This window comes from Sebastes fasciatus, chromosome 17, assembly GCF_043250625.1.
Source record: "Sebastes fasciatus isolate fSebFas1 chromosome 17, fSebFas1.pri, whole genome shotgun sequence".
NCBI lineage: Eukaryota > Metazoa > Chordata > Actinopteri > Perciformes > Sebastidae > Sebastes > Sebastes fasciatus.
In genome coordinates this window covers 10,897,381-10,916,136 of record NC_133811.1, presented here as the reverse complement: position 1 = coordinate 10,916,136, position 18,756 = coordinate 10,897,381, and the positions used below count along the sequence as shown (strand labels likewise).

Here is an 18,756-nt window from a genome sequence, read left to right as displayed (position 1 = left end):
AAAAACTCAAGTACAAGTACCTAAAAAATGTACTTAAGTACAGCACTTAAGTAAATGTACTTCACCCGTGCTGCTTACATGTATCGCACATATACAATATCTGTCAGTCACAGGGTTAGGAACAGTTATTTATCAAAATAATTAACCTTCTGACTCCAAATGACTCTAAAGTAAGTGATCAGATAAAGACAATGGTTGCATCTGAAATTCCACACTAACATGCTATTTAGTAAGCTAAAGCAGTACGTGAGATTTTGTTAGTATGTCTAAAACCTTAGTATGAAATCAATAGTATGCGAATTACATACTAATTCCTGTGAAATATTACAGTATGCAACGCTGGACACTACTGTGGCATAAATATCCCACAATGCAATGCGATAGTGACGAAAACTCTGTAACATCAATAACGCTTCAATTTAACTGTACGTACAAGATTCCACTTTGCTAGGTGTAATATATATTTTTAATTTATTCACACTTCATGATTCGCACAAATCGTAGTTTTGGTCACTTGAGGTTGGAACGGGTTACCATGGTTACACACCTCCAAGCAGCAAGGAGGCTCTCAGCAAGTGACGACGTAAGTTACTGCTCTGTGAGTCCGAAAAGATACACACTACTGTTTATTCAGACAAAAGTATGAATGATAGTACACATATTGGGTATGTAGTACATAGTAGGCCCTACAGTGTCTACACAAATCAAATTATTAACCATTAAATCCAGTAAAGGCAGTAAGTAATAAGTCTTTTTTTTTTATAGTATTTACCTGGCTATTAGATAACATGTTCTAAAACCTTTAAACTGATTTAAAATGATCACAACTACACTGATTGTTTTACATGAATAGATTCCAATGAGACGTTTGACATTGAGGCCTTATTGGGAATAGGCTGAGACTTGAGTTTTAACAGAGTATTAGGCACCATGTGACTCCAACACACTGACATCATAAAGGCCAGCAGTGCACCACCAGGCAGCAGTGTGTGTTGACTTTCTTCCCTCCCTGTCTTCTCTGTGGTGTCCAGATGTGTGCAACAGCACCGACCTGCCAGAGTTCGAGATCATCAGTCTTCTAGAGGAGCAGCTGCCGGTTTACAGGTTGCGGGCCGACACCGTCTACGGCTACGACCACGATGACTGGCTGCACACTCCACTCGTCGCTCCGGACGCCAGGCTTGACCTGACCACCGAGCAGATCGAAGAGACACTCAAATACTTCTGTAAGTCTGGCCAGAGTACACAGCGATTATATATCGAAAATATCAGTTTCCTGTGCTGCTGATGAAGCATAAAGGAAGCTTTTAGTTATCTTGTTTCAAATTCAGGCAGAGGAAATGCAGTAAAGAGATAGATGAGGAGGGACACTGGAGATTAAATTGGTGTGGTTTTATCTCTGGGACTGGTGTCAGAATACATGTGAAGAATTTATCCATAGTTAATCCTTCAAATGCTTCTTGGAAAGATAATCTACTTTAGTTTGTGTGAATGTGTGTGTCTGAATTTCTTGACAGGTTGAAACACATGAGACTTGAGTGCATGATGACATTTTATTTCATTTTCTTGGAGATGACCACAAAGGTTCACAACAACAACAAATCTGAACACATACAGTACATAAAACAAACAAATTCTACATTAAAACCAAGAAAGTAAGGGCATATTGTCTAGTTTATTAGGACAAAAGCGGGATAATATTACTACATTTTCATTTGCTTGCCATCATAGCTTGCATTGGGGTTCCTGTCGAGTTTACACCCTCTATTCCTTTCCTCCGAGCCTCATACTACACTGTTACACAGACACACTGAGTTGCATAGAAGTCTCATAGGCTTGTTAATGCCATACATCCCTTTTCTTTTTTTTGTATTTAATTATTGTAAAACAGATAATGATTCTTCTAGTTGGCCCAGGATGATCAATACATTGTTATTGCTCTCCTCCTGCCATAATATCAGCACTATGCCTTATTACACTGGCCCAGAGAGAAGAGGCTGTCTGCAGAGGCTCTCTCATATCAACAGTTTTGAGAGGTTGCCATTAATATTGATACTTGCTGTTTGTTTATTATTGTATATTGTGCTTGGAATGCCTTAATGATAGATATATGGAAATACGATTTTACATTATGATGAAAGGAAGAAATACAATCTTCTACCTTCTTGACAGATACAGTAAATCCTTCCCAGATTAATCCTGATGAATCAAATTCAATAGGATTATTTTTAATCTTCTAAACTAGCTTTGTGTCTATTTTCTAACCAAGTGAGATTTCTCCCTAAGTCTTACATTGTCCTTTCCCCCAGTTTATAATATATATGAGATTGTAGCCTCCCTCCACAAGGTGGTGCCTAGTTTCATTTTGGAGTTACTGAACACAGCTTGTTTTAACCAACATATTGATGAATTTTGACTTCAGTGATGTCTTGGTGACTTCAGGGAGGCTCAGATGATGAACATACATTTGGGTATCTGGAGTTGGACCCACAAACTGTTTTGTGGGCTGTCTAGATCAGAAAAACATGTGATACAACAAGCCATTCAAATTTGGCTCCTCTTCTAATGTCACATGCAGGCTCATTAGAATAAACTGCCCACAGCTTGAGAACTACCTGTTCAAAGGTGCTTAAAGAGACAGGCACTAAAACACAGCGGACAGATGGTATGAGAAAAATAATGTGTTTTCTGAACATTAAAGCATGTAAACATGTTCAAGTAGGAACCCAAAACACAAGTATGAACCTGAAAATGAGCACAATATGTCCCCTTTAAGGAGATTTTCAATGTGTTGTTCATTGTTTAATGTAATACATCTCTAACTTAAAAGTAACTGTTTTTTAGGTTTTTTTATTTTATGGATAGTATTGCCAGCATGCGGTTTCTTTAGTTTGTATGCTAACAACATATCTATCTCCTGCATAACATTAACTTAGTTTAAGCATGTAGTTGTATTTTTTAAATCCACTTTATTAGTAGTATCTGATATGTTGGTAAATTAAGCTTTGTTTGTTTACTGAACATTTTTTAGTAATAGTTTTTCCCCTTCACTACAGCTTCAGAACATATCTGAAAACACAGATGGTGATTGTTATTTAAATTTGAAAACATTCCTGTCAGGGTTGGTAATGTAGAAAACAGGAACTGGACACAATGCAGAAAATAGAGCAGGCTGCAGAATGACTGGGACAATTTGACACTAAGAACACTAAAAACTTGGCAAAACTAAACACTGACAAAAAGACAGGCTCGCTAGACAACAGATGTACTAAGAAAAACTGGCAGAGAACAGAGGAACTGGGCTGGTATATGTAGTGAAGGACTGATTGGGGGAGTGAGAACAGGTGAGCAGGAGGTGAGGACAGGTGAAACTGTAACGAATCAGACACTCAAAACTGGTGGGAAAACGCTCAAAGGCAGGAAGTGAAACTAGAAGAGAGGCGGTGTAACAAAATAAAACAGGAAAGACTAAACATGAATGATATGAATAGAAGAAACAAAGAAAAACATAACCTCAGGAGCAGTGAATCTTGACAGTTCCCTGTTTTAATATCAAATGTATGTGATAAATCACTTTACAGTTTAATTTGGGCATTAAGGCTTTTTCACACCGGGGACAAAAACGAAAATGTGAAATATTAGTTGCAGATTTTATGCGTTCAAACCTTTCACACCAAAGCCGACACGAATATTTGCGTTCTGTGAATTCCACCAAATATTTAAGTTTCACACCGTCACACAATCATCGATGCATATGTTGTTACTAATAAAATAAACCCACACTCAATTCTACACACTGGAGACGGTTTTGCACTCGGTGACTCATGTTACCGCAGTCTTGGAAAGGGAGGAGTGAGCTGACGGGTACTCAGTTGGTTGCAATCTGCAACCACACCACTAGATGTTGTCAAATCCTACACGTTGTGAATTTAAGAGGAAGTGTTTTACAAATAAGTTAGATTATTTGTTCTCAGTCTATTGTGTTCCAACCTGTGTGTGTGTGTGTCTCTGTTTGCAGCAGGATCAGTGGTAAAGAGTTGGTGTTTATGTCTCTGCGTGTGTCAGGGGTTTGTTTGCGGATGAGGGTCACCATGGTAACAGTCGCTAGAGGCAGAAGAGAGAGGATGCCAGGGGGTGAACGAAAGGTGAAAAGGAGAGAGATGTGGGAGTCCAGCTCTGATTGGCTCTTCCTTCCATCCGGCATCCTCTCAATCATATAATACAATTTCTACTTCCGTTAACCTCCAACTCAGTCGCTGTAGAGCGCTCTCTCTCTCATCTCTCCACCTCCCTCGCACTCACTCTTTCGCTCCCATGTGGGCGGAGGTTAACTCAGTCTCTGGGCCTGTTACACAGTAGCTGAGCAGTAGGAGTAGGAGAGGGAGAGTGAATGGATCAGTGTTTGGACCGGTTGATGTTTCTGCTCGTCGGTCATCGTGGAGGTCGGGGAAGAAAACGGGATGAGGAGATTAGCGAGGGATGAATGTGAGCTGGATGACAGGCACTATGAGGAAAAGAAAGGTAAAGTACATTCCTAGAATACACAAAATAAAGACAGGTTTAATGTAATTTAATATGGGAGCAGTTCAATTGTGGCATTTCTTTCCAGTACTACTTCCTTCTAGCCCAAGATTTCCACCTTAATGACTGCAACAGATTACAACAACAGATTGATGTTTTTATTATATTTCAGGATATCTAACAACAACAAAAAACAGCATTTTGTAACAGTTTGTGTGTGTTTCTTGGGTAACGTACACTGGAGCTTGTCTCTGCTTTTGTTCTTCTCATTACGAGGGATTTTCATGAAGCCTGCTGACTTTGTGATTTGCTCTGTTTTGACATATCAGCCCTCGAGCACACACGCATGCACACTCAAATCCCCACAGCCCACCAATGTGTGAGCCAGAGTGGATCAGAGTTTTTTGAACACTGTTGGAGAGGAGAAACTCAAAGGTGCTTTAATGAAACTAAATTATTTAGTTCTGGTTGTAATACTGACAGGATTAAAGAGGATTAACATCACATATTCAATAACTTTGTTAGAGCGTGTTATTGATTAGAGCTCGGAAGTTAATAAGTGCTTTCTCCTCAGGGCAACAGAGCCGACTGCTGTACGCCATGGAAACAACTCTTTCATACACTAACATTACATCAATAGCGATGGAAGTACTACATCCTAAACATGACCCGTCCACCACCTCTGAAAGGATGACTTTTTAAACTTTCTGTGTTACATAATGTGGCTGTGTGTACATCATGCATCACAGCAGAATTGATGAGAAGATGAGCAGTCCCAATGCTCTCATCCAGTAAAGGATTTCTCAGACTGAATGTAGCTCTGTACATCCCCTCACTGTGTTTGTGTGTTTCTATATTTCCAGTGCTATGTGCAGACAGAGTGGGCCAGATGACGAAGACCTACAATGACATCGATGCTGTCACACGTCTGTTGGAGGAGGTGAGACGGCCTATTTTTGTCTGTTCTGTCAGTGTGATTCAAAGCTGCAAGACAATATTTTAATTAGTCTAAATCACAGACTGAGGCTGCAACAGAGAAGATGCTGCTGCTGTAGATTTGTCCAAATATGTTTATGGTATGAACAATTGTGATCAAATAAACAGCAAAATGCAGAAAGCAGTGAGTGAATTCTGCCTCTAAATTTACCAACAGCAGCTGAACCTCCACCCACACGACACCAACAAGAACAAAGAAAGAATTAACTGATAGATATCGCCATGAAACTTCCCCAGTTGATTACTTATATCAAGACAATTATTTTTTGTATTACACGCTTCCTGAAATTTTATGTTTAAACTAGGGCTGTCAAAGTTAACGTGATAATAACACGTTGACACAAATTAGTTTTAACGCCACTCATTTCTTTAACTTATTAACACAACTTACAATCAGGCTCAGTTTTAAAGCTAGAGTGAAGATACTGGTATTAACTAGAAACTAGAAAACCTAAGAAACCCATTGGTACCAACCATGTCATACCAGCTTGTCAAGAAGGAGGTTAAATAACGCTCCAAACTTATGACATTTTCAAAGGGGTCCCTTGACCTCTGACCTCAAGATATGTGAATGTAAATGGGTTCTATGGGTACCCACGAGTCTCCTCTTTACAGGAATGCCCACTTTATGATAATCACATGCAGTTTGGGGCAAGTCATAGTCAAGTCAGCACACTGACAGCTGTTGTTGCCTGTTGGGCTGCAGTTTGCCATGTTATGATTTGAGCATATATTTTATGCAAAATGCAGTACCTGTGAGGGTTTATGCAACAATTTTGTCATTGTATTGTGTTGATAATTGATTTCCAATAATAAATATATATATACATTTGCATAAAGCAGCACATTTACCCACTGCCATGTTGATAAGAGTATTAAATACTTGTCAAATCTCCCTTTAAGGTACATTTTGAACAGATACAAAATGTGCGATTATTTTTTATAGATTTTGATTTGTTTCAATTGACAGCCCTAATTACAATTTTTCGGAAATTTTATATTTGTTAGCATCATATATGCTAACTTTTACTAAATGTGTAGCATGTAGATGTGTTTTCTTTCTATTAGTCTGAAAGAAGATATGTTAAGGAATCAAAATAGCCCAAAATCTCAAAATTGACCAGTGCATGAAAAATAAGTTTTTTGCCTGTAGTGTCTCATCTGCATAATGTTGTGGGATTTCGGGGGTATTGATGCTATACGTATCATCTATCTCCTCCAACCAATAGAAAGAGAGAGATTTGGAGTTGGCTGCAAGAATCGGCCAGTCGCTTCTGAAGAAGAACAGAAATCTGACTGAGCAGAACGACTATCTGGAGGAACGAGTGGCACAAATCACAGAAGAGGTCGGCTCACACACACATACATTCAAACAATCACAACTCAAGCTCCTCTTTGTAGCTTTTTCTGGAGCTTTCAAATTAATCTGTCTTCATCAATATCACAAGCGTTGAACATTATCGTCCCTCGTACCAGGTGGCCCAGCTGCACCATGAGCTGAACCTGAAGGACGAGCTGCTGCAGTTTTACACCAACGCAGCCGAGGAGAGCGAGGACGAGTCCACCAGCTCCCCGACGTTAGCATCCTATCTTTGTTGCTCAATATCACTCCTCCAATACTTACCTCAAAAATGTACACATTTTAGAGATGTAAAAGTTTATCTTATATGTCCAAAGGGGTAAGAAAAGTAAAGTGGAAGCTGCTACAGGAGGCACACTCCAGAAGAAACTCAAAGAGCTGGAAGAGGAGAATCTCTCACTCCGCTCAGAGGTATTTCCACACATACACATGACACAATGTAAGAAACTTCTGAGTGTATATTTATATAAACATAATGTGTATTTGTACACAGGCAAACCATCTGAAATCAGAGACTGAAATTTATGAAGAAAAGGAGCAGCAGCTTGTCAACGACTGTGTGAAAGAGCTCCGTAAGTGTCTCACACTCATGTGTGTTTTATTCAGCTTCCCTGTGTTGGTCTGTATGTATTCTAACTATAAAGCAAGGAATGTCCGTCCTTCCGTCCGTCCATTTTTCTTCCTGAAATTTGGTGCCATATGGCCAAAAAGTGGCGCTGGAGCAGCATCATCTAACTAAAAAGAAAGGAATCTCTGTCTATCTGTGTATGTATGACTGTCCTTCGCATATCTCAACAACCGTGCATCCAATCAACTTCACACTTCGGTTACAAGCAGCCACACCATAGTTCTCGACAATGTTGCAAGCAGCACTTCTGGGGGCCAAGAAATCAGCCTGTTCTGGATGGGCAAGCGCTCCAAACGGGCACTGCACTAGTGTGTCTAAACTTATATAACTTCTCTTGTTTTCTCTCTGCCTCCCTTTACTCTCACGTCTCTTGTCTTTCCCTCTAAACTTTTCCTTTTCAATCACTATCAGGGTTGTCCAGTCTCCAAATCAACACCATAGCGGAGGAATTGGCTCGTAAAACTGAGGATGCGTCCCGCCAGCAAGAAGAGATCACACACCTCCTCTCTCAGATAGTAGACCTGCAAAAGAAAGCCAAATCTGTGAGCACACATGGACAATGAACCCATTTGAACTCGAGGGGGATTGTTGTTATACTCATTTCACTATGCTCATTTCGCTGACTCAAACCTGCATGTGTGTGTTTCTAGTTCGCGGTGGAGAATGAGGAGCTTTCTCAACACCTGGTGGCGGCCAAAGATGCCCAAAGGCAGCTCACAGCAGAGGTAACTGCCTTGTCGTGATCCCATTTCCTCGCTTGCCAAGCTGACACCAGACAGTTTGACTTCCAAAAGATAATTTTATATCTATCTTTATGTCTACTAACAGCTGCAGGAGCTGGAGGAGAAGTATTTAGAGTGTATAGAGATGCTGCATGAAGCCCAGGAGGAGCTGAAGAACCTGAGGAACAGAAACTTCCCTGCAGGAACCCCTCGACGTTACCATCCTCTGGGATTGTACCCGATGGTGAGGGAGTGTGTGAGTGCGTCTGTATGTGTGTGTGTGTGTGTGTGTGTGTGTACATGATCGTCGTCCGTCCCTTCACGAGGAGCATTTGTGTTGCAGGATTCTCTGGCGGCTGAGATTGAGGGAACGATGAGGAAGGAGTTGAGTCTGGATGACCCCGAGTGTGAGGAGCAGAAGTACGATAAGAGTCGGAATTAAAGTGGTGCACATCACAGATATAAAACACTCACTACATTTAGGCTAATTCTCTTGTGTTCGGTTGTGTGCAGAAGCCATCGGAAGCGCGTGTTTGAGACGGTCAAGAACGTCAACCAGACAGTCCGTCAGCGCTCTCTGACGCCAACCAGCGCCAACATCCCGGGCTCCAACCAGTCTCTGTCGGCTCGCACGTCGCCCCAGTCAAGCGGCCTCTCCACGCCTCACTCCATCATGTACGGAGGCGACATCAGCGGAGACAACGTTGCCCTTGACAACCGAACGCAGAGCATCCTGATGGAGACGGCAGCCAATCAGGACAGGTGAGGAGGCAATTAATCAAAACCTTACTTAAGTAAAAATATGTAAGTATTATCAGCAAAATGTACTTAAAGTATCAAAAGTAAAAGTAGTCATAGTGCAGTAAAATGTTCCCTGTCAGTGTTTTACTATTATATCTGATATTTGTGGATTAATATTACTGATGCATTAATGTGTATGTTGCATTTTAACTCTTTTATATACTGTTGGGTAGTTTAATCTACAGCAATGCATCATATTCTATAAGATCATCATATGTTTGTAGCATCAACTTTTCATTAACTTGGTAAAACAGCCCTGTTTTCAGCATTTTCCAGCTGATCCAAAAAGCTTTTTAAATAGTTTATTAACTTAAGAAGTAGGAGAATTTTCTCAATACATAGAGGAACACTTCATCCTTCAGTTTACCACAAACATTCAAAATCACCACATCTGGACATACTGTGATCTGTAAAGTAACTAAAGCTGTCAGACAAATGTAGTGGAGTAAAAAAGTACAATATGTACCTCTAACATGTAGTAAAGTGTAAAGTTGCTTAAAATTGAAAAGTACAAGTGCCTCAAATTTCTACTTAAGTACAGTAGGCTATTTGAGTAAATGTACTTAGTTACATCCCACCACTGAGTTTATATAACATGTACTTCAACTAATCATCTGCAGGAGCACGGAGGGCCGAGAGAAAAAGGCCACAGCTGAGGACCTGCGTCTCGCCCTGCGCCGCCTCTCTCTGCGTCGACAAAATAACCTGAGCGAGAGGCGCTTCTTTGATGAGGAGAGGGAGCGCAGACGGGGAGGACACGGAGGTCTACACGACGCCCTTGGCCAGGAGGGTTCGTTGACCCCCTCGGAAAGCATCATGTCCCTTGGGAACCTCCACCTCTGGGCCTCACGAGGGCCCTACCTCCCTGACAAACTCCAGATCGTCAAACCGCTTGAAGGTGAGGGAGGGAGGGAGAGCGGGACGTGCAGCAAGGCGGGGAGGAAACGGGAAGGCGACCGACACAGAGGGGTCGGGACAAAGAAAGGGGGCAAGCGGGGCTGGGAGACGGAGGGGGAGAGGTGGCAGGAGAGCCAGCATGGGCGGATGCTTGAGGGTGAGATGGAGAGAGAAAGGAGGTGGGCCAGAGACCGAGCCGGGAGCAGGAAGATGAGAGAGAGGAAAGAGAGGCCTCTGTCACTAATGCTCTTCAACTCTTTCTGGTCTCTGATGCACCGTCACAAGTCAGGCAGCTATTACAAAGACACACGGCCGAGAGGATGGCTGTAGACAGACCATGCATCCAAATCCTTTGCTTCTTTGACTGATCTTGACCTCCCTCCGGGATTTAGGGAAACAGACTTAAAATTAGGTGATCTCATGATAGCTAACCAGTAAGTGTAACACTCACACAGTGATTTAATGATGTCACAGCTGGTGTTTTTTTACTTTGACAGCTGATGGAGAGCCCCTGATGTGGCATCACTGACTGACCACAAGTTTAAACCCAGAAAGAGTCACAGCAGTGTTTTATTATTCACAGAGGTGTGGACTTGGACTCGAGTCGGACTCAAGTCAGACTCAAGTCACAAATTTGATGACTTTAGACTCGACTTGACAAATTCAAAAAAGACTTGTAACTCAAATTGGACTTTAACTCCAATGACTCGTGACTTCACTCAGACTTGAGCCTTTTGACTTGAAAATAGTTGATACCTTCTCCAAAGCCCAAAGATTAAAAGGTGTGCCATGAATCAATTCATTTCCTGAATCATTAACACATTAAAGCTTTTCACAAAACCATGAAGAACTAACTCAGCACCAGTTGGAAAAAATGACTCAAAAAATAATTTCATTCTCGTAGAAAAACTATACGGTGGTCAACAAAAAAAACATGCAAAACATGCATGTCGAAAAATACAGACGGAGATACAAATGGCATTGCATTTGGTGAAGAGCGCTTTATGACATGTTTAGGACTTGAAACTGAAAGTCTAGGACTTGAGACTTGATTCGGGACTTGCCTGCTTTGACTTGGGACTTTAGCACAAAGACTTGAGACTTACTTGTGACTTGCAAAACAGTGACTTGGTCCCACCTCTGATTATTCCCCTTGTGATTTAGTGTTGATTCAACCTTAAAGGTGGCTGCTGTTGGCCGGTGCTGCCCCCTGTTGGTAATAATTCATACTTCGTTTAAAAGCAGTTTACTGTTAACCCAGCAAACATCTCCATGATATATAGACCGTTTCAACAGAATTTTATTGCTAGGCAACAGCTTGGGTTCATGTTTACTTCCTGTCAGCTGATGTCATTCACATACACTGCAACAAGGCCTATTGAAGGAGGCGGGGACACGGGCGGACACAGGTCTTGGGGTATGGGGTATAACACGTGCGCAGTGTAACTGAAGCTGCATTGCGATTGGCTCAAGTTTGGCGTGTGTTGATCAGATTTGACTGCGCATGTGTTATACCCCCAAAGATATGACGCTTTGATGATGCGTGATCCAGCCTCTTTCAATAGGCCTTGCACTGCAACAGGAAATAAACGGTGACAACTGTGAAATGGTCTGCCATTGCGTCTGTTTACATCTATTTGTTTATTTGTATTTACACCGTCTTATTTCTTATATATTTAATATTCTGCCTTTATGTGTTTCTTTACTATTTATTATTTATTTACAACGTCTTCTGTTTTTTTTTATGATTTTAGTTTGCTCATTCTGCTATCTCTGTTTCAAATTCTGACTAATAAAAAACATTTTCTCATTCTAATTGCTCCTCCACTTCATTTCCATCTTCTTCCTCTGCTCTTCATCACTTATTAATGTCTCGGTATTCTTGCCAACTTTGTTTGTCTTCCTCATCACTGAGGCTTATTCCGTAACATTTCTCCTCATTCATTTTTTTTTTCATGGATATGCTTATTAGACGTACTTATTAGCATTAAAAGTGCATACTTTTAATGTTTACTTGTCATGCTTTTGTCACATCATTTGCAGTCTTGTATTATCCCATATGTTAGTACTGTATGTGATATCTACATACATACATCTCTCAATTTGTCCCTGCACCAATATCACAAAAGCAAGTACTACACATTTATTATAGGTGATGGATAACAAGATTTTTCACAGATTACCACAGAAGACAGCCAGCTGTTTGTGACGATAAAATAATCAGTTTCTTATCAAGTATTGAGTCATAAACAATCCCTCAAGTGTTTATTTGTGTGTGTTTGAAGATACATTGAGTACATTGCAGTTGTGTTGCTGTCTCTCCACCAGGCTCGGCCACGTTGCATCACTGGCAGCAGTTAGCTCAGCCTCACCTCGGGGTGATCCTGGACGCCAGGCCGGGAGTCGTGCCGAAGGGCTACAGACCGCTGGAGCTGGAGCTGGAGCAGGTCTGTGTGTGTGTGTGTGTGTGTGTGTGTGTGTGTCCATCTGCAATATGGTGATGTTCATGTAAATGCATCCTTGCATGTTTACTGCATGTACAACTGTGTTGGGTTCATTATGCAACATGATAACAGATTACTGCAAATATAATGCTGGTTTTACCACTATTTTACTAGACATTATTTACAACAACTTTTTCATTGCACAAATAAAAGTGGGATTCATAGTCCTCTTTTACTGTGTAGAGGGAATCGATGTGCAGGCCATCTCCATTTAACTTTTCTGATATTTTTCTTCTTAATTAGTTCAGTGACAGAAGACAATGGTGAATACATTTTGACCAAGACAATTCAGGAAAGTTGCAGCTTTAAAGGGAAATGATAAATAAAAAAACCTTGTGTGTTTTTATATGGTAGGAATTGACTTATTACTTGCAAAGTACCCTTTACCCTACTCCTACTACCTGTTAAAATTACTACAAGTAGTAACACTCAGCATGCATCTATAATGATCTCTCTTTCTGTGCTGCGTTGTTGTCTACAGGTGTATCCTTGGGGTGGCTTCGAGGAGGAAGAACCCGGGGAGCAATACTTCCAGAATCTGCCCACCTCCTCCTCCTCCGCCACCGCCGCCGCCTCGCCAGCCGTGCCCTCCACCTCAAGCACGGGTGACATCAACCTCATGCAGCCTCTGCCCAGCCTCCTTCTACCTTCTCCACCCTCTCCATCGCCATCGCCACATCTCAGCAACACTGACGTCCTGGGTGAGGACATGATACTGTACATTATACATGCTGCAGTGTATCATGGTGTTTGAAAAGAGATTCATTTAACGACTGTCTGTGTTTGCATGACTTGCAGCTGCGTATTACCCCGGTAAATGCATGGCTCACACCAGCTCCACTTACACCTTCACAACTTGTCGGATCCTCCACCCAACCGATGAGCTGACACGGGTCACGCCAAGGTAAGCAACAGAAGTAGTCCAGTGCCCTTCCCCTTGAGTTTCTCTTTAATCTGCCAGAATTCATTCATAATCAACTACTGCAAAGTTTAGTTTTCGCTAAAAGCAGCCAAACGTCTACCTTATTGCAAAAGTCCTAATGAAATAATGTGTTTTTATAAAGAGCTGTCATGTGTTTGCAGACTCTCCTCTGTTTTAATGGTGCGTGCTTTTAAAAAGCAACTAAAATTAGTTTTGTATTACATTTCATATATTGTAATAACACTAAAAGTTAACATATAAACATGCAGTTTGTACATATAATGCAGCTTAATGTGGTAATGCTCCTACGGAGTTCTAAATGTGCACTCAGTCTGAATTTGACTAAGTCCCGCAGGACAGATAAGATCCAAACAACAGTCTCTGAGGTTGGATCGTGTCCAAGCAACAACATTCAGTCAGTTGTCTGCTAGACAGCAAGAAGGTGCTTAATAATACATGCAGGTGCTTGAAGTTCGAAGAAACAACATCCCTCGTGCACAACAAATGTCAGTTTATACTGATGAGATATCATGAAAGTGCAATTTAATCAGCAAGAAGTATCATCATTTCAATGTTTCTAATTGTGCGCTTTCTTTCCAGTCTAAACTCAGTCCCAGCGTCGTCCTCCTGCGTGATGACCAGCACTCTGTTGGGTACTCCTGCTGTGACGCCCTGCACGCCCCGCAGACTCAGTCTCAGGCCGTCCGAATCCTCAACTAACCTCAGGCACGGTTCTAAATACACCAGAAAATTACTTCCTTTTCAGCTTTTTTCTAAAAATATGTCTTCTGTTTGGTATTGTAAGAAGTAAAACTTTGTTTCTTTGTTAATGAGTTAGCAGATTGTTACTCTTTTATAAAGTCATTCACTGTGTATCACACTTAGTTTGTCTTAGGTTTGTTTAGGTACAGTGTGTAGGATTTGGCGGCATCTAGTGGTGTGGTTGCAAAGAGCCTGTCTCATTCCCAAGGCGTTAAATACCAAGGCTTTGTAACGGCCGTTGACGTTCGATACCGCCGCACAAGGCACCCTTGAGCGCCGGTATGAAACTCACTGGGCGTTCCATTAACTACAATGTAAAACCATCGGTGGCAACAGTAAACACTCCGAGAAAGTGCGCCGGGAGTGTGGTGATGTAGTTTAAACAGCAAAAAGACACACACCGTGCAGGCAGGAGGGGAGGTGGATGGATCCAGTAAACACAAGGCTTTCATCCAGGAGACCGCTGTTCATGTCCTGTGCGTCACGTTACAATCAGCTGTTTGTTCAGTGTCATTTTCACTGTACAACGTAGAAGTTTTAAGCCCAACCATGTAGTCCTTTCCTAAACATAACTATAGTGGTTTTGTTGCCTAATCCTAAAGTGGGTAAAAAAATGGTAACTATGGTGGTTTTGATGCTGAAAATAAAGTGGCAAAGCTGCGGTATGTTTCGAGTTGGGATGAGAACGTGTTGGTAGAAACATGGCGGACTCCGTGAAGAGGACCCGCTCCCTATGTAGATATGAAGGGCTCATTCTAAGCTAAAGAAAACAAAACAATTCTTAGTTCCAGGTGATTATACACAAATGAAAACATAGTTATGAATATTATATTTCATTTCTGCTAATAGATCCCCAGAAATCCTACACACTGGACCTTTAACTTGCTTCCAGTAAGTTTAACTTGTTTCAGGGCTGATAGGCAGAAGAAAGCAGATTGCGTTGCCAAGATCAACATAACTTTTGTGGCTCAATTATCAGTCAGTATGATGTTGACTCTCATTTGTTTTCCCATGTTTGTGCAGAGATGCAACACGCACCACCAGCACTTCCCTGGGGTTAGTGCGCCTTCTCCAGGAGCGAGGGATCTCAGCAGCGATGTATCACCAGAGCCAGGGCCTGGAGTACGGTCAAGGCAACGGAGGAGTCTTATTCAGCACCTCCATCGCGCCTAACCGAGCGCCCAACCCCGACCCTCTGCGCCCCTCCACCCCTCCCAACTCGCCCACAGGACAGGGAACATCAGCCGCGCCAACGCCCCCGGACTTCGACTTCAAGAGCCCTTCCTACGACAACTTCCTGACCTCCAAACCGGCCCGCTCCATCCTGAAGGAGGTGACGGGGAGGATGAGGGGCAGGCAGAGAGGGAAGGACTGCGAAAGCCAAACGGACGTTAGCGTGACCGTCCACAACCTCAACCTGCTGGACAAGGTGAAGCGGCTGGGCGTGGCTGGAGCTCCAGGGGGCAGAGCAATGAGTCCCGGACCCATCCTGGGGCCTCTGGGTGGGCTGCGCAGATCCGGCTCCCCTTTTGGGCCCGATGGAATGAGGAGGAACCGGAGTTATCCCGCCATGGTTGGGGCCAGCATGGCCATGACAACCCCGGGGCCCCAGGAGTAGTCTGGACTGCTGCTGGCGTTTAGGGTAGCCAAGTAGGAGCCAGGCAGGGCCGAGGACTGACTGTTGATCAGTCGCCTGGAGCCCAAACACTGACTGACACTGTTCATACTGTACAACGTGGCACTACTGACTAGTTTCTATTCACTACTGTGGTTCCACACGGACACTATCCACTCTTTGATGCTTCTAGGTGGTGACTCATGCTTGAATTAAAAGCAAAATAGCTTAACCCAAATTATAAAACCTATTCTGCACCCGTGCAGATAGTTTTGGTTTAATGTGCCGATATTATCTCTGAAATGTCTCAGAGATTTGACACATATCTAAAAATCTGGGCATATCAAACCAATTTTAAATAATTCAATTTTATGTAATTGGGTGAACTGACCCATTAAAAGCAGAATATCAATATACTTATTGAGATATCTCCCACTGCTGTCCACTCACATCCCTGCTTTGGAGGCTGACTCTGCTGGCTAGATGTAGTACTCCCACTCCTTTTGCCTTTTTGCTGAAACGCATCCACAAAATCCCACATACACATCCTGACATACGCAGGTGCACTCTGTTAAATAAATCTGTCATCGCACTAGTTGGCTCTTTGCAGTCTCTGTAGCACTAAAACATGCCTATCTTCTTCTCTATTATTGGATTAAGAGCCACCTTTTATACATGATCACACATACATGAAAATATGTCACCCTTTACCCATCGCTCTCTCCCCTCAGTTTAGCCCTTCTTAAATCCCCCCAACGTGATTAGGTGTGAGTCTGACAAGTCACTTTAAACAAATCATTAAATATATTTTATGTCAGTATTAAAGATACTTTGGTTCAGTTTCCTAATTGGCCATTAGACCGGAAAGTTGATGGTGCTTCCAGTGAACGGGACGGATCGATACGCAGAAGCAGCTCACGAAGCGGACGGCGAGAGGGGTGAGGGAAGTGGCGTATCAGCCGTCGTGGTTTCGGAGAAATTAAGCAATATAGTGCCTAGACTATCTGTTTTTCATCATTTATGTTCTTCATGTGTTGGATTAAGGATGTGAAAAAGCTGTTGCACTATTTATTTAAAAAATCCTATGAATTTAACCTATTTTTTGTTAAAAAAAAATATGTTGTCTCACACGTGCTCACTGTATATACTGTCACTAAATCATCAGTAATGGCACACTCATAAAGGAACCGTTATGTGTAGTGCATAACCAAGAACCACACGTCACTGTAAGTATCCGGGTGAGCATGTAATGAGGGTTTTTTCCAAAATAAAAATTCAGTAATCAAACATTAACTTAATGGTATGATTATTCCTGTCTGTGTGTTTTTCCCCTCTACATGAAGTCGTGACTCATTCAAGACATGAAAAGAAGACAGGAAATCATCATTTACTCTCCTCCAGCAGATGGTGCTCACGAATAACCAGACAATATTCAGCATGTGAAGTGCAGCGCGTTTGTCCGTCTGTCCACATTGGCCATTAGCCATTCACCATCTGCATCTCTTGTGCTATGAGGTTTATGATGAGGGCTGCTTATCAAACCTCTATTAGCCTCAGGGTGAACGAGAGGTGAGCAATAATCAAAAAATGCCACTCTGGGCAGCCGGGGAGGATAATTAGAAGAAATGAGTAACTCTGTTTCAAATGCCACTGACGTCTTTCACGGTGGATGTTTGTCCTCTTAGCATAACATTTTGATAATCTTGTTTATCACAAGATCCAATCACCTTCTGAGCACACAAACAGGGGCGAGTCTAGGATCAGACATTTAGGGGGGGCTCAGCCCCTAATGAGAATGAGACCGACCCAGTCTCACTCCCGACCCGTCAAATACCGGCAATTGAGCAGCGCCCCTCTGTATCGGAAACCGGCGCACAAAGGCACTCTTTAGCAACAGTATATGACAAACCGGACTTTCAACTAACTCCAATGTAAACCCACCCGTGGCGTTATTCTACGGTTTGAGCAAGTGACATAGTATTAATAGGGTGACAGTCCGCTCAGGGAGGCGGAAGGGTCAAACAAACACAAGACTTTCAACAGGGAGACCGGGGTTTGTGTCTCTTGAGAAACTAAAAGTAACGTTATCACATGAGTCATTAGTCATGCGAGTCGTTATTCAGCGAAGCTAACATCAACCACGACAGTTTCCTAACCCTACCTAAGTGGTTGTGTTGCCCAAACCTAACTTCCTGTGAAAACAGAAGTTTATGTTGAAAGGACACTATGCATGTAAAGAGGGTATATTGACACGCCGCCCCTGGTCTGTCCAAAAGTAACGCAAGAGGGGTACCCTGTGCGTCGATCTCCGATGCCGAGGGAACTGACCAAGCGGCGGTATTTTATGAGCTGGGAGTGAGAATGTGTTTATGTGCCGTGTACAAGGGCATATTAACTGTTCAGACCAGAGAGTGGTATCGATCTTCTCATCTAACTCTTTGCCAGAAAGTGATAAAGTGTTCTCTAAATGTCTCTACATTTCTTTTAAATGTGTAGTTTCCTAAATCACTATCTTTGAATCATTTGCCGATGTGTTATGTGGTGATGGTTGCAGGATGACTCTACATCATGTGAGCTTTTGAATTACAGGTTTTTGGAGTAAACCTTCCTTCGCTTACCATAACTTCTTCTGTTTCAGATGCCAGTAAAATGCCTTTGAATTGACTAAAGCCGATCTGAAAGTTAAAGAATGGACATTTTGGAGACATGTCGAGCCAGTTTCATAGATGATCCAGGAAGAGCTCGGACCATCTGCTCGTCACCGTCGCTGGATCTTCATTACAGCCAGTTGGAGCTCATGCTGCTTTCATGAGCGTGTGGCTTTTCTCATTAGCACACAAAAACCAGAGCACTTATGCATGTATGAGCGCTCGAAGCGCTCCATGTTGTAGGCTGCACATGCATTCGCCTTTCGGCCTTTTTTTTTGTGCATCATTGGCACTCCTAGCAGATATCCACATCTGCTGGTACACACACACACACACACACACACACACACACACACACACACACACACAGTGGAGACATT

At 42.4% G+C, this 18,756-nt stretch overlaps 1 protein-coding gene across 1 annotated transcript; it reads left to right on the top strand.

Annotated features, from left to right (window-relative positions):
• Positions 1 to 4,301: 4,301 nt before the first annotated feature.
• trak1b (trafficking protein, kinesin binding 1b) lies at positions 4,302 to 17,021 on the top strand. The gene is made up of 17 exons (XM_074612300.1): positions 4,302 to 4,521; positions 5,385 to 5,461; positions 6,747 to 6,863; positions 6,994 to 7,094; positions 7,195 to 7,288; positions 7,371 to 7,449; positions 7,917 to 8,047; positions 8,156 to 8,230; positions 8,334 to 8,471; positions 8,571 to 8,647; positions 8,741 to 8,989; positions 9,649 to 9,926; positions 12,254 to 12,372; positions 12,911 to 13,130; positions 13,228 to 13,333; positions 13,952 to 14,077; positions 15,137 to 17,021. The coding sequence occupies exons 1-17, from the start codon at positions 4,461 to 4,463 to the stop codon at positions 15,729 to 15,731; spliced, it is 2,643 nt and encodes an 880-aa protein (XP_074468401.1). The 5' UTR covers positions 4,302 to 4,460; the 3' UTR covers positions 15,732 to 17,021.
• Positions 17,022 to 18,756: the final 1,735 nt, after the last annotated feature.

Bases quoted from the DNA above. Each gene is read 5' to 3' on its own strand.
- trak1b (XM_074612300.1), top strand. From the start codon at position 4,461: ATGAGGAGATTAGCGAGGGATGAATGTGAGCTGGATGACAGGCACTAT. The intron at 8,048-8,155 runs GTGAGCACACAT...GTGTGTTTCTAG, and splicing joins TGCAAAAGAAAGCCAAATCT to TTCGCGGTGGAGAATGAGGA. The intron at 14,078-15,136 runs GCACGGTTCTAA...ATGTTTGTGCAG, and splicing joins GAATCCTCAACTAACCTCAG to AGATGCAACACGCACCACCA.